Raw genomic sequence first — 14,721 nt, forward strand, 5'->3', positions numbered from 1 at the left:
CTGCTCTAGAATTAGCAAGAATGAATTCAGTGCCAATCACAGGAATGTTCCCCCTTAAGCAAGCAGAGTAAGAAGTGAGCAATGAGCCTTATAATTTGGAGTCCCCACATTCCACAAGGAAAGGAAAGGAAAAAAAAATACAGGGGCAGTCATCACCTTCATGGAAGGACAGAAAAAAAGGTAGATGACACTATCATAAAGTTACGGATTTTATGGGGAGGTTAGATTGAGTTAAAAATGGCCACCTGACGTAAGGGTGGGTTGGGGGAAATCGGGGCGGGGGTGAGAAGCAGGGCCTGCAGAGGTGAATTGAGGAGGCAAGTGGAATCTGCAGAGGAGGGAAGATTTGGCAGGGTTGGGGGGCAAATGTGGTCTGCGGGAGGCTTGGGTGGAATCTAGAAGGGTTTGATGGGATCGGGGGGCTAGCAGGATTCATAGGAAGGCTCTTCCCCCCCCCACATTTCCCAGGCCAGGGGTTATTTTTAGCTTCCCAACCCCTCTCACTGCCAGATGAATAACACCCCCCAGTAAATCTCCCCCACCATGATCCTACCCACCTCTCTCCCCACTCTGACCTATTTCAATCAGCTCTCAGAACCTGGAATGACTTGCAGGATGGGGGTTTGGCAGGTTCAGAGGGGAGGGGCTGTCTGGTCCACAAGGGCAGTTGTCCCAAGGGGAAGAAGCGAGGTGCCGGGTGGCTAAAAATAGTCCAATGCTAGGAGGCTGGGTAGGAAAAGTGGCTTTCCCAGCCCCGGGGCTATGCTGGGAACTGTACAGAAGTTCAGTTAGATTGGACTTCCTTGGAGGTACAGTTAACTTAGATCAGGTCAACCAATTTTTAGGTTGATCTGAACTTCTTTATGGTTCACACTTGCATCTCTAGTTAGGTTACTCTAAGTGTAAGGTCGGCACCTGGGTGAACTAAGTTATATTGGATGCCATTTTTAAGACTATGTAACCCCCTACCCCAACATGTCTGCCTAGCCATTATGTAGATGGAGAACACTCCTCTTTCCAGCAGACCACCTCAATAGAACATACCAACTCTATCCCCACTCCAAAAAATCACCAAATCCTGCTGCATATCTTTAATGAAAAACAATTTGATCCCAGAGTCTGCCCTTGCACTTTTTTCCTTCATTACACACGCTAGTATACTTAAAAAATAATTCTTCTCCTCTGGTATATAATGTGGACACAATTTTGTTGCTAAATAAAAAAAAAAAAACAAATTTCCTTCCTGCTGAACATGGTATTTACTTACTATGAGAAAGCAAGTGATTATATTTCGATGTTTCAGATACTAATGCTGTGTTTTGGTTTCCTTTACCCCCAGTCTTTGCTGAGCATTCGTGGCTCTCTGTTTTCCCCACGGCGTAACAGTAGAACAAGTATTTTCAGTTTCAGAGGTCGAGCAAAAGATATAGGATCAGAAAATGACTTTGCTGATGATGAACACAGCACTCTTGAAGATAATGAGAGCAGAAGGGATTCCCTTTTTGTTCCAAACAAACATGGAGAACGGCGCAATAGTAACATTAGCCAGACTAGTATGTCATTCAGGATGGTACCAGCACTTCCAGCAAATGGGAAGATGCACAGCACTGTGGACTGCAATGGAGTGGTTTCCTTGGTTGGAGGACCTTCAGCTCTTACTTCGCCTACTGGACAGCTTTTCCCAGAGGTGACTTTAGAAAAATTAATAATAATATTGTAATGCAAGCACAATTGGAAATGGTTTGGGCACAGTGGATTTTCCTAAATGCATTCTTCAATAAGAGATCTATAGATAGGATAGGTAGAGCAGAATATTTTAGAGGCATTTGCCATTTAGATCTGAGTAGAAACGCACTATTTCCAAACACATGGACAAGCTAAGGGACTAGTTCATTTTCCCTTTGAAGACAATGGCACAAACCTCAACAACTGCAGTGGGAATCAAAAAGTTCCATAACAATGATTTTAATGAGCAAAATGTTCATATGCATTACACACTCATGCAATGTCATTGTATCTCACATGGAGTTATAAGTTTATATAATCCCAAAACTGATACTTTCAAACATTTACCAAAACATAGGCAGTGTTAATGATATGATATTGTTAAAAATGGATTGAATCAGTATAGCACTAATCAGTTTTAACAGCATTGCTTTTAAAACATCCACATTAAAAAGTAGTACTGAAATATCAATACTTGTATAAATATCTTGCTTTAGTTTCTATGTTTATTTTCCATCTTGATTCAGGTCTTCAGATCAGAAAATCAAATTAACTAAGGAAAGCATCAGCTGGTATATGCATTCTTATGCACATGTGATAAACATTTTCCTCTAATAAGATTAATCCTGATTATGTCTAGAATCGTCTCTTAAGGAACAATACTAGTTAATTCTTTTTAAGGGCTTTTCTTCTTCATACTAGACCAACGTTAATCAGTTAATCCTTGGAACATTCTTGAGAAATATGCAGGCATTATTATCCTTCTTCCACACACAGTAAAACTAAGACAGAAAAAATAAGTCATTTGCTCAAAGCCACAAAGAGAGTTGGAGAGCTGAGTCAGGATTTAGGAATTACTTAGACTGCCCTTGTGTGCAGGCCACTAAGCCAGGCTGCCCTCCAAAGAAGAAAACAATTGTATATGCCCAGAAAAGTACATTAGGGCTGTGCAAACTTCAGTCACTGATTTGATTCGGCGGAGATTTGGCTGAGTTTGGCGGCTGAATCTTCAAATCCCAATTGAATCAGGAAACCCTTTAATCTTTCTGAATAGAAATGGAACCGTCTGAGTTGATTCAGACAGATTTGATGATTCTGACATAGACACATGTTTAAATGTTTTTTCTACATCAAATGCTGCGATGCTGTGGTGGATGGAGCATTCCACAACAATGCGGGGGGCTCTCCCCAGCATACTTGGCAGCAGACCCATTTCTGGGTCCACTGGGGAGTGTGTGGGGGACCCCCCTTTACTGCCCTCTAGCTCAGCGACTGGAGCCTCCTGTGTCTGCGGGGGGGGGGGGGGTACCTGGGACCCTCCCATGGCTGATCACTGAGCTGGGGGGCTCTGGGGGGGGTCTCCCATGTGATCAGTGGCAGACCCAGAAATGGACCCAGAAGTGGACTGGAAGTTTACCCCCCATACTCCTGTGGGACGCTCCATCTGCCCCACCATTGCAGTGTTCAGGAGCCACGCTTGGTACCTCGAGGTATGTAGAAAAACATTTAAAGCTGTGTCTATGGCCAAATCCTGGATTCTCTGAATCAGCATCGAATCTGAAGATTCACATCTGGTTGAATCAAAGTTGGGACAATGATCCAAATCAATTAATCAAATCACTGTCCTCGATTCAGGCCAAATTTGAATTGAATATGGCCCGTTTTGCACAACCTAAAGTACATAACAAGTAACAGCATCCTGTTAAGGAATGTTTAAATTGGAGTCTAACATCCATTGTTTTAAATAGATCATGAGAAGAGAGCAGAAAGTCCAAGGCCATCTTATTTTGTATGTCTTAAACATCTGTAAACTGGACTACAACGAGGAAAATATATAGTTATTTATATATTTGCAAACCTTTGAGATTGAGACTTCATGATGAGATTTAAGTTATTTTGATTTCTCTTTCACAGGAAATTCCTCCATACTTTTGTGAAAGTTTTGAGATTTCTCACCAGGATGGGAATGAGCATTTTAATAACATCATTCATTTTGAACTACTGTATTTCCTGTTTCAAAACCTTCTTTTTAAATAATAATTTAATATTCTTTTGCTATTGCCATGTTGTGGCTGACAAGATCTCAGCATATTTCTCCAGAGATCATCGTAATACCCTGCATCTTCTTTTTTCTTAAGGGATTAATTTAGTGAAAATATATCTGCCAGAAAAATTTAATGCAGTCCTAGTAGTCACTTCAGTAAAAAGGAAAAGCCATTGGCTTCAAGTGCCCTAAATCAAACAGGCAACTTGTAAGATTGGCTTACAAATCCTTTTCCACACAACCCTTAGAAGAAAGGAAGCTGAATCCCTGTGGGAATCTAAAACACTACTTCCCTTCTTATTACACAACACTAAGTTTTACATATTCTCTACCAGCCAACTAAACCACTTGTGGGACCACTTAAAATTTCCAACTGAAACCTAGTAAACTGAAAATTCTTATGACACAGAAACTTTAACTATTTAGGTAAAGTCTAATACATTGGACACAAAACATATTGGAGTAGGATTTTGAGTCACTAGAGACGGGCATATTGTATTGTTAATGAGTTGCTGGAAAAGATGTAGAATCATGAGAAAAATATGGAAAAAAACCGGATTAATTCTCTTGCAATTTATTTCCAGGGCACAACTACAGAAACAGAAATAAGAAAGAGAAGATTAAGTTCTTATCAAATTTCCATGGACATGCTAGAAGATTCTGCTGCAAGACAAAGAGCAATGAGTATAGCCAGTATACTAACAAATACAATGGAAGGTATGCAACCCATTTTCTGCTGAAACACCTTTCACTGGATTTGTGGAGACTGCATTTAAGATAAGCCATAACAAATTTAATTCGTAATTTCATAATTACAAAGCTTGAAAATTATCAAGCACTTATATCACATACTCTAAATGCTAACATTTTTTTTTCCATCAAGACTCGTAAGATATCATTCCTCATATATTGCTCTTGTCCCAGAACATATTCTGAGGGAAAAAAATCATTGTTACGGGGGGGTGGGAAAGGCTTTGGATTAGGAACAATAAGTTGAGGTTTTTCTTAGGGCCTTGCTACATGTTCAAATTAAAGCTGGCTAGAAATCAGATTTAGAGTTGTTACACATTTTCAAGCACTAACTTTGTAGCTGGTTGGCTCTTTTTATAGCTGAATAGTCATTTTTATCATGTGATAATTACTTTGCATGTGTGGCTGGTCTAAATTTATGGTGTGTTTAACCAGTTAATTGCATAATATATGCAACATGTAGGAGGGGCCTTAGAGCAGCTACTGCCATAAGAACTAGGTCAGAAAGGTAAGCTTTTAGAAGGGCGTAAGTCTGGGGTAATTTTCTATTAACTGCAAACAAAAAAGACTCTTCCATCTGAATCTATAAGTGCCTAAAATGATGAGGCCAAGAGAACAATAAAGATTTTTTTCAGGAAAAAAAAATCAAAATAGTTGTCAAATTCATCTGCCCAAAGTTGGAATTTCAACAGAGGGGTTTTGTTTTGTTTTTTAAATGGTTCCTTGGTCACTTGATTTTCAGAAGCACAAATCAGCCTATACTTTATTGTAATGAGAGGAAGGTTTAAATCCTCTTTTCTCTTGTAAAACTGATTGTAGAAGTCTTTGAAAATTTGAGATTAAAATAGTATACTAGACTTTACTTCAAAGTAGTCAGTCATTTTGTAAGTGACTACAAATTTGATGGTTTCTCTAAGGCCCTTGACAGACATTCACTTTAAGACATGGTGGGATCTGATCCTTGACCCCAACAATTGTACATACTGCCATCCCACACATGCATGGCAGGATGCATGATTTGGGGATTAGACTGTAGCAGCACTTTACTTGGAGGTGCAGGGGAGCAAATAAAACCAATAAGATTGTCAACGAGGGTAGGGAACCAAACTGGTGCCCTGAGAATCAGCTCAGCTTGGGGAGCTGCCTGAGTGGCACACATTTTTGACAGGTCCTAAGGCATAGGGAGCTATAAAGCCATATATACTGAGCAACTGAATAGTACATGTGGTTTTGACACGTCCTAGTGCACAAGGAGCTATAAGATTATGTCTGCCACCCAGCTGGGCAACATATGGGGCTTATACAGCTCCCAGTTCGAACACTGGATGTTAATTCTTGTATTAAAACCACTCTTTAAAGCTTACCTTCTAGAAATATGTGCTTTTGGATGGGTAAACACAGAAGAAAAATAAAACAAAGATCCCAAACTGAGGGCACAATATGTTACAATAGTTTTGCTTCTTAATTGATAGATATATTGGATTAGAAGACAATACTAAACAGACATAGTAAAACTGCTTTTTGTTAAAAATTAAATATTAATTTATATTTTAAAAATATTGTTTTAAGTGAAGTATAAGATATTAATGATTTACCATATATCCTAAATAATAAACAAGTGTGCTTAGTAGCACAGATCTCACCATGTATCGTATATAGTAATGTAAAAATACCATCCTTTTATTATGTTTATACAAATAAAAACACTGAATGGAAACATTGGGTGCATAATTTGTATTTGACTTATTTCTTTTGAACATAAACATGTAGGCTATTTTAAATTAAAAGTCCCCTTTTAATGGGATAATTTGTGGTTTTTTGGAGTTAATATTATTTTTTTTTTCAGAGCTTGAGGAATCCAGACAGAAATGCCCACCATGCTGGTACAGATTTGCAAACACTTTCTTGATCTGGGACTGCTGGAGTCCATGGTTAAAAGTAAAACACATCGTAAATTTGTTTGTGATGGATCCATTTGTTGATCTTGCTATTACTATCTGCATTGTTCTAAACACACTGTTTATGGCAATGGAACATTACCCAATGACACAGCAGTTCAGCAGTGTGCTTTCTGTGGGAAACCTGGTAAGTGATCTGTAAACCAATATGTGTTGATAACATTGCATTTTCCTTTTTAAAAAACCCTCTAATTACTTCAAAATAAATTTAAGATAGGTTTTGTTTAATTTCAGACAGCCTTTTGTAATCAGTTTAAATAGAGTACCTGGGATTTTTCCAGACAAGGCAGCCTTCCTTTCATTGAAGGCAATGTCAAATCTAAACTTCTACACAAGCAGGATATGGCCCATAATTTTAAATTGTAACAAAATCACTGAATATTTTTGACAGTATAATCTTAACTTTAGGAAAATTGCTTGACAGATAGACTCCTTGAAGCCTATCTTAAACCTTATAAACCCCTAGAAGATAATTTAATTATCTTCAATTGTGCTTCCTTTAATACTCTTTGCACAGAAAATATTTTTATAGTGTCAGGAATAAAATACTCAGGTATCAGAAAAGCTCTCTGAATTTGCTTTCATTATATTCATATAAAAATCCTACTTCTGGAAATTGTCTTCTCCTTACTAGTAATATGCCACTGACAACTTAGGTTACTGGAAAATTATTCCCCAAACTAAAAGGGTATATTTTATTCCACATCAGAAACTGTCCAAACATGTATAAATCTAGCAACAATAAACCAAGCAGAAGCAGAAGCCTTCATTCTTTGAAGCCGGATTAGATGTAGTATAGTATTGTAATATTGATAGTAGTATTGCATTGAACAAGGTCCAATATAAAGCAAAGCTAAGTACAGGCTTCTGTTAACTGCTGTACATGCAGAAGTAGAGTTGGATCAGTTTTACACATGGGTCTGAACACTCAGTTTAATGCTTAACTACAGGGATATACATGCTGTTCTTTCTAAACAGGTAGTTTTGGGGTCAAGTCTAGCTATCTCAACAACATACATGATATATTCCCTGATTCTTTTCACTTGCCATTCTCATCCTTGCAAGCATGAAGGAGTTTGAAACTTTCAAGAATCATTTGCTTGAGAACTGAACTCTTATAAATTTTTAATCCCTGGGTAGCTTCTATGATTGTACATAGTACATGTATGAGAGAAAAAAAACCCTCTTGTCATGGAAACCAAAACTAACCAAGTGTTCTTTGGTAGATGTTAAGAATTTTAGCTTCTGTTCATGTGGACTGCTGAAAGATTTACCAGTGGGAGGATGTTTTAAATACTGAATACATTTTGTTTAGCCCATGCACCTCGGTAATATCTTTTTAAATGGATTTATTGAAAGAGGAATAGAAAAGAGAAATAAAATGATAAAGTGAGGTGCTTTTTAATAACATGCAGTTCCCCCCTTCCCACTGAGAATTTATATGACTGATCTTGCGCCTTGTTTTCATCACACATTCGAGAACATTCTGCCTGAAGGTGTTATCTTCTATCTCTGGAAAGATTAATTGTAAAACATCTCACTTCAACCATTTGTTATTCCAAGGTCCTCCCCCTTCTCCTTTGCTATTCTGAATTTCTGATGTGTTTTTTATTCGTGTTAACAACACTTAGATTTTAAACTACCCATTCTAATAACCTACTACCTTAATTAGGGATGTAAAGAATGTTTTCCCTGCTGGTCTCAATTAAATCACCACTTCTTCACTGTATGAGTCTATTTACTTTAATTTGGTTTTCTGCATCTAAAGAATGTTAAAATATTTTTTGTTTGTGACATCATATTCTATTGTTTGAGGATTGATTATGATATGACAAACAAAAGGTTGCACTCTTGCAGTATCTTAATAAGAAGGAAGAAATACCCAAGAAATGCATTTTTCAAATAATTAAATAATTGGTTCAGGATTCAGAACTATTCAACAATCATGAGACAAAAGTATACTCACTTCTGCTAAGAAGTGCTATCTGCTATTGCATTTTCATTGGATTTAATACTACTGTAAACCTCAGGAGAAAACAGCCTGTGGATGGTGTCAAAATATCTGAAAGGTTTTCATTCCTTTAATCCTCGGTAAGGCTTTTATTTTTCCTGAACTGCAGCAACCATTGATCCTGCTGGATCATGTATGTGCAAGAGGGCCACCCAGATGTTGAATGCTAGGCAGGAATTTTTAGAGGAGTAGAGGCTACCCTCTATCCTCCCTTCAGGGGACTGAGACAGAATCCAAAGACCAGATGGTGCCTCCATGACTATAGTTGTATGTGTGTTGGGGAACTGAACCCAGGTCTCCTGTGTGGGGCCTCCTCCATGGCACTGTACCTTTCTGTAAAGAGTTGTTTCCCTTATTGCACTTAGTTTGCCATAAACATTATGTAGTTATGTCATTCTAATTATAGAATAATTTTGTTTCTACATCTCCTTTAAAATATAGGTATTTGCTTTTTGATAATGATAATACAACCATACTGTTACATGTGCTATTCTTACAGCCTCTGAAATTCTAAAATTCTGATCGTGTTATTTACAGTTGCATAGTACTGTAAAAAATCTGCTCTGCAACTACTGAATTAGCCTGAAGGGGGAGCAAAGGGGAATTGAGAACATGGTGAAAGAAATGCACAGTCACAGTACAGCAATAGAGTGCATGAATTTCACAGACAACTAGGGGAAAAAGAAGTCACAGGATGCCTTTCCATGGTATTGCAAAACATCTTAAGTAGTAAATTACAACAGATAGTAGAAATCATATTAGATGATTAGAAATCAGTTTGCTTAGAAATCATCTTGATGTACTCTAAATGCTGCTTATCAATATATGTATGCAGAAGAGATCTTGGATTGAAATCCTCACCCCACTGTAATCAGTGGGCCTTTTGCCATTTCATTGTGCTTTCAAATGTTTTTAAGCACATTTTTACCCTCAGCGTTTTTCCTTTTTTTTTTTTTGTTCATATTAGTATGGAGCTTCTTAAGTGCTACATTCTCAGCAGTATAAGATGAAATGCTTTTCTTATTCTCAGAATCGGTACAGGAGAACAAGCTTCCTTGCACTAATCCACCTATTCTTTTCAGTTCTCACCTGCAAACCACCTCTAGAGGAAGAACAAAGTTCAAACTGTCTCTGTCCTTAGTCTCTCTGCTGAGACCTCAGCAAAGATACAAATAATTGCCTATTTTTGTGCTGTCTTTATTTTAAATAATTTCTGGGAATTGAACTGAAAGCACCACAAGTAATCTTTGTAAAATATTATAAGCCAATAGTAGAGCTTTTCTTTCACAATGAACTGGTAAACTAGAGGTGAAACTTTGATAGCCAGTTATTAAACTTCTGTTTCTTATGTCCGTATTCATGTAAAAATACTTTAATTACTAAATTCATTGTGTATAAATATTTAGCAGCTCTGTAGAAATATAACCAAGTGTTCATGAAATAATAGTTAAAGGCAGCCACTAAATGGATTAGAAACGTTAATTTATGTGCACACACAATAGAATTAGACTAACTAACTATAATCTGTATTTAGGTATTTACTGGGATCTTCACAGCAGAAATGGTTCTAAAAATAATTGCCATGGATCCTTATTATTATTTTCAAGAGGGCTGGAATATTTTTGATGGCATTATTGTCAGCCTTAGCTTGATGGAACTTGGTCTTGCAAACGTTGAAGGATTATCGGTTTTGCGATCATTCAGATTGGTAAATATATCAATAAATACATATTTTCATGCTTTATATTCTAGGTTCTAATGTACATTGAAAATTAAGCCATAGTGTGTATATAAAGCACATTCAGGAAATCTGCATTGCCTCATACATGCACTGTGTAATGTGGGCTTCTACCAAAAGAGGAACATAAATTCATAGAAGCCTTTTTTTTTTATCAGGATGTTGTAAGGAAGTATAGCAGTGACATTAGATATCAGGGGTGTTTACTTGTCACCTGGGCCCAGTGATGAAAATTTAGGTCTATTTTTATTACCTTGGAATGTGGTTTTAAATATTAAGCATGCAGTATCACTGACCAATGTGCATATACATGTACTCTCCATCACTGCAAGTGTGAGGGCAATTGTTCATCTTTTTGTGTATTCCTTATTTTGAGAATCAGGTCTAGAATATGTATATGTTACCTGCTGCTTATGATTGTAATATTTGGACACTGACATAGACACCAACTGCTCCCTTGGGGTTGGTATTTGGAAGAAAAGTGTGTATGATGTGTAAGTAAATATGGTATTATCCCATTTATTTATTATTAGCCAATAATTTAATTATATTTTAGGTATACAAGGAAAACACAACATTTTGCTAGATATTTTAGCAATAATGTTATTTTACCAATAACATTTTATTTAGCAATACCATTTAGCAATAATGGAATGAAAAATGCTATTGTTAGACATGCAATTTTACCATTTAAGATATCAATCTATGAATGCATCATATAACTTTAAAAGCACCTTATTCGTCTATGTATTGTATACGGACGTATATGTAACTTATTAATCTCTACTCCTCAAGAAAACAAAGTTATTAAAAACTATTTGAGGTTGTTTAAGCACATCTCACCAATACAATCATAAGAGTTACTAAATTGTTAATTAGGTTCTTGTCTTCCAAACACTAAATTTGTCTTTTCTATAATTTCCTTATATACATCTACCATTTACAACATTTATTTTTAATGGGAAAAGAAGAGAACTGTCAGGACAACAGTAATTAGTGCAGTGGGCTTCAATATATGTCATATGATATTATCATATTTGGGTTATTAAGCTAAGTAAAATGACCAATGTTTTTCATGTTCACTGTAGGCCAGTGCAGCCATTACTATGTGGAAGCTTACCAAAACAAGGATCTAGCCTACCTCCAGGGAGAACAGCTTCTAGAGGTGTTAAGCTTCAGCTCTGAACACTCTTAGACACTTGATTTACATTATTTAAGGCCCAAAACAGACACAAAAAGCCCTACCTACTTTATTGGACGATTTCTCTGATAAGTGAAACTAAGCCCATTAAGGGTTTACCAATACCTTGAACAAAAGGCTATATCCTAGTTCAGTGTACATACCTTACTGGCAGTTACCTGCGAGGGTTCAGCTGGGATGTAGGCAGCCAGACCTGAGACAGACCACTAAGAGTGACCTGGGGTGTGAGCAGGGCGGGGGCACAGGATACTGGAGCACCAAGCTGGAGTCTGTGTTGGCAGAATGGAAAGCTTGGGACTGAGGTCCAGGGGAGCTAGGGGGGAAATCCAAGTGACACCCTGAGCCATAAGCTGAGGTCTGAAGCCAGGAGTTGGAGAACTGGTGCAGAGTTCCAAGGAAAACCTGAGGTCAGTGTCAGGAAGCCAAGCTGAGTCAGGATACCAAGCAAACCAGAGAGACCAAGGCCAGCACTAAGGTTCAGGGAAGATCCAAGACCAGGATCAGGAAAAGCCAAAGCTGAGTCAGGAGACAGGAGAATAATACAGCAGTAAACACAAGGCTTGCCAGAACAGATAGAGGCATGTAAAGCCATGCTATTGCCTGCAGCCTGAAGCTACAGGTGTGCTTATAAGGGGTGAGTGGCACTTTTAGCAACCAATCCAGTTGCAGAGAACTGGGGAAGTTTTGTTAGCCAGAAATCAGGGGTAGGTGTGACAACTCAGGTGCTTGGCCCAGCCGGGTATACCTGATCAGTGACCCTGACATTGCCCAGCCATGTAAGTGCTGGTTTTGACACTTATACAAAGTTTTCAGTTCAATTCTAGTTGCAGTGTGAACAAGCTTCCATAAACCTAATGAGTGTGATCAGAAGGGATGCACTCTAGGGGCCGTACACGTGCCCAGGTGCATGTATAAAACTGGGTAAGTGTTGAAATTGTGGCCAGGCTAAAAACCCATGATTAGTGGTTGTTAGACACAAAATCATGTGAAAGAGGACAAGTGCCTTTCCATGTTTTAGCTTGCTAGCATAGCAATTAGGGCATTCACTCAGGGGACGAGAGACTCCGATTCTAGGCCCTACTCACCCAGACGGAGGGGAATTTAAACCTGCATCTTTTGCTTTCCCGAAGCAGAAGGGTAATTGCTTGTGCTAAAATGACATCTTCTAGTCATAAATGTGGAACAAGCCCTAAAGCTTCTGAATTAGACGATATACACAGATAACTTCCATAGAAAATATGAATGAAATGTTTCTGTAACCATAAAATAAAGCATTTTGCAATACAGAAATGTCATGAAGACCTTCACTATAATTATTACTAACATTGTCTCTTTGCTCTTATTTTTCAGCTTCGAGTTTTCAAGTTGGCAAAATCTTGGCCAACACTAAACATGCTGATAAAGATTATTGGTAACTCAGTGGGGGCTTTGGGAAATTTAACCTTGGTGCTGGCCATCATTGTCTTCATTTTTGCTGTGGTTGGCATGCAGCTGTTTGGTAAAAGCTACAAAGACTGTGTTTGCAAGATTGCCACAGACTGTGTACTTCCACGCTGGCACATGCACGACTTCTTCCACTCTTTCTTGATTGTATTCCGAGTGCTTTGTGGAGAATGGATAGAGACTATGTGGGACTGTATGGAGGTTGCAGGCCAAACCATGTGCCTTATAGTTTTCATGCTGGTCATGGTCATTGGAAACCTGGTGGTACGTAATCAGCATTTTTCAAAAATTCATTCTGACACAAAAGTGCATGTAATACTTCACAAAACAAGCAATTAGGTGTTCCAGACTCTTTGTGGAAAAGAGGGAAAAGGGAGATCTCTTTTTATGATGCTAGATTTTGACTTGGACTACATGTCCACAAAGAGGAGTAAAGAGGAGGAAGGCCACTCCTTCTGATATGAAGATGTCCTTATCCTGGGTCAAAGTGTGTGGGAATAAAGCTGATACTTCACATTTAACTCCTACCAACCACAGAGTGAATGATCAGAAAATTAACTCAGAGTCTTCATAGATTTCATAGACATCAGGGCTGAAAGGGACCTCGGGAGATCATTGAGTCCAGCCCCCTGCCCAAAGGGCAGGAAGTCAGCTGGGGTCATAGGATCCCAGCAAGATAAGCATCCAATTTGCTCTTGAAGGTGTTCAATGTAGGTGCTTGAACCACCTCCGATGGCAGGCTGTTCCAGACCTTGGGGGCTCGAGTCTTGAGTCTTGAGTCAGACTGTCTCCCCATATTTGACAAAGTAGGCCATCACCTGCAAAAGCTTATGACTCTCTGAACCAGTTTGTCTCTAAGGTGCTGTCCTGCCCTGCCTTCTGCTTGACTTCAGACTAAAACAGCTAACTTCCTCTCTCAAGTCCCCTTGGTATAGTGCTTTGTACATTACAGCACCTCATGCTTAGAGTTGTGTCTAAAGGCAACTCTATGTAATTCTTTTAGCTGTTCTTCCCTTTTTGTCCATGAGACTTTGGGTAGATTGTAAAATGTTTTTAAAATATTCCTTAAAGACACTTATTAGACTTTGTATATCAATGAAAAAGGTTGCTCTGTTTATGTAGCACATCTTAGATTTAGGGGACTAATTTTACGTATCTAAGTTTGTAAATTTTGATCTTTGTCACTTTTTTGGATATATACATTTTTAAAACGTGCCTATTTAAAAACTACACCATTTGCAGAGACCTCCAAATTTGCTCTTGTATTTATAACATATCTAAAAGAATAAAATTACATAAATGATTCACTGAATTTGCATCCAAACTGGCAGCTAGTGTGCCAAGTTTATGCCTAATGTACCAATTTGGAACTTTAAAAAAAAGTGTTTAAGCGTCCACTGCTCTTGTATTATTATTTTAGCTTTTAGTTTCTTTTGCTGTTATTGTTTTCATAGTTTGCATAACAGGGGTGATGCGTAGGGGGTGCACACAGGTGAATGTATACCCCCTGCATCTGGTGGTGCACCCCTTGCAAAAAGCTGCTGTCTACACTGTCAGCGGTGCTTGCTGGTGGTCGCCAGTTGCCACCCCTCCATCAGCACTGCCAGCAGTGTCTGTGGGCAGTCCATGATCCTCCCTGGCTGCTGCTGCCTGTGGGTGGTTGCTGACCCCTGGTTGGTGCTCACCACTCCCCTGCCCCACTGCTAACAGTGCTGGTGGCATCTGAAGGATTTCCATGCTCACCACCGCCAGGCTCCCACCACTGTGCTCCTGCAGCCGCTGGCACAGCCATTCCCCCACAGCCACCAAGGGCACATACAATTCATGTTGCATAACATAGTCTGAGAAGCT

At 38.6% G+C, this 14,721-nt stretch overlaps 1 protein-coding gene across 2 annotated transcripts in view; it reads left to right on the forward strand.

The window, feature by feature from the left end:
* Positions 1 to 14,721, forward strand: part of LOC149867529 (sodium channel protein type 2 subunit alpha-like) — a 133,180-nt gene that overhangs the window by 60,894 nt on the left and 57,565 nt on the right. For both annotated transcript variants that reach the window (XM_090045593.1, XM_090045592.1), the window contains 5 exons: positions 1,340 to 1,687; positions 4,354 to 4,486; positions 6,366 to 6,604; positions 10,023 to 10,196; positions 12,778 to 13,134. In XM_090045593.1, the coding sequence (XP_089901719.1) occupies positions 1,340 to 1,687; positions 4,354 to 4,486; positions 6,366 to 6,604; positions 10,023 to 10,196; positions 12,778 to 13,134 (1,251 nt within the window). The remainder of the gene's footprint in view (positions 1 to 1,339; positions 1,688 to 4,353; positions 4,487 to 6,365; positions 6,605 to 10,022; positions 10,197 to 12,777; positions 13,135 to 14,721) is intronic.

Source organism: Crocodylus siamensis, chromosome 4 (genome assembly GCF_052110815.1).
Source record: "Crocodylus siamensis isolate JL-2025a chromosome 4, ASM5211081v1, whole genome shotgun sequence".
In the NCBI taxonomy this organism is placed as follows: Eukaryota; Metazoa; Chordata; order Crocodylia; family Crocodylidae; genus Crocodylus; species Crocodylus siamensis.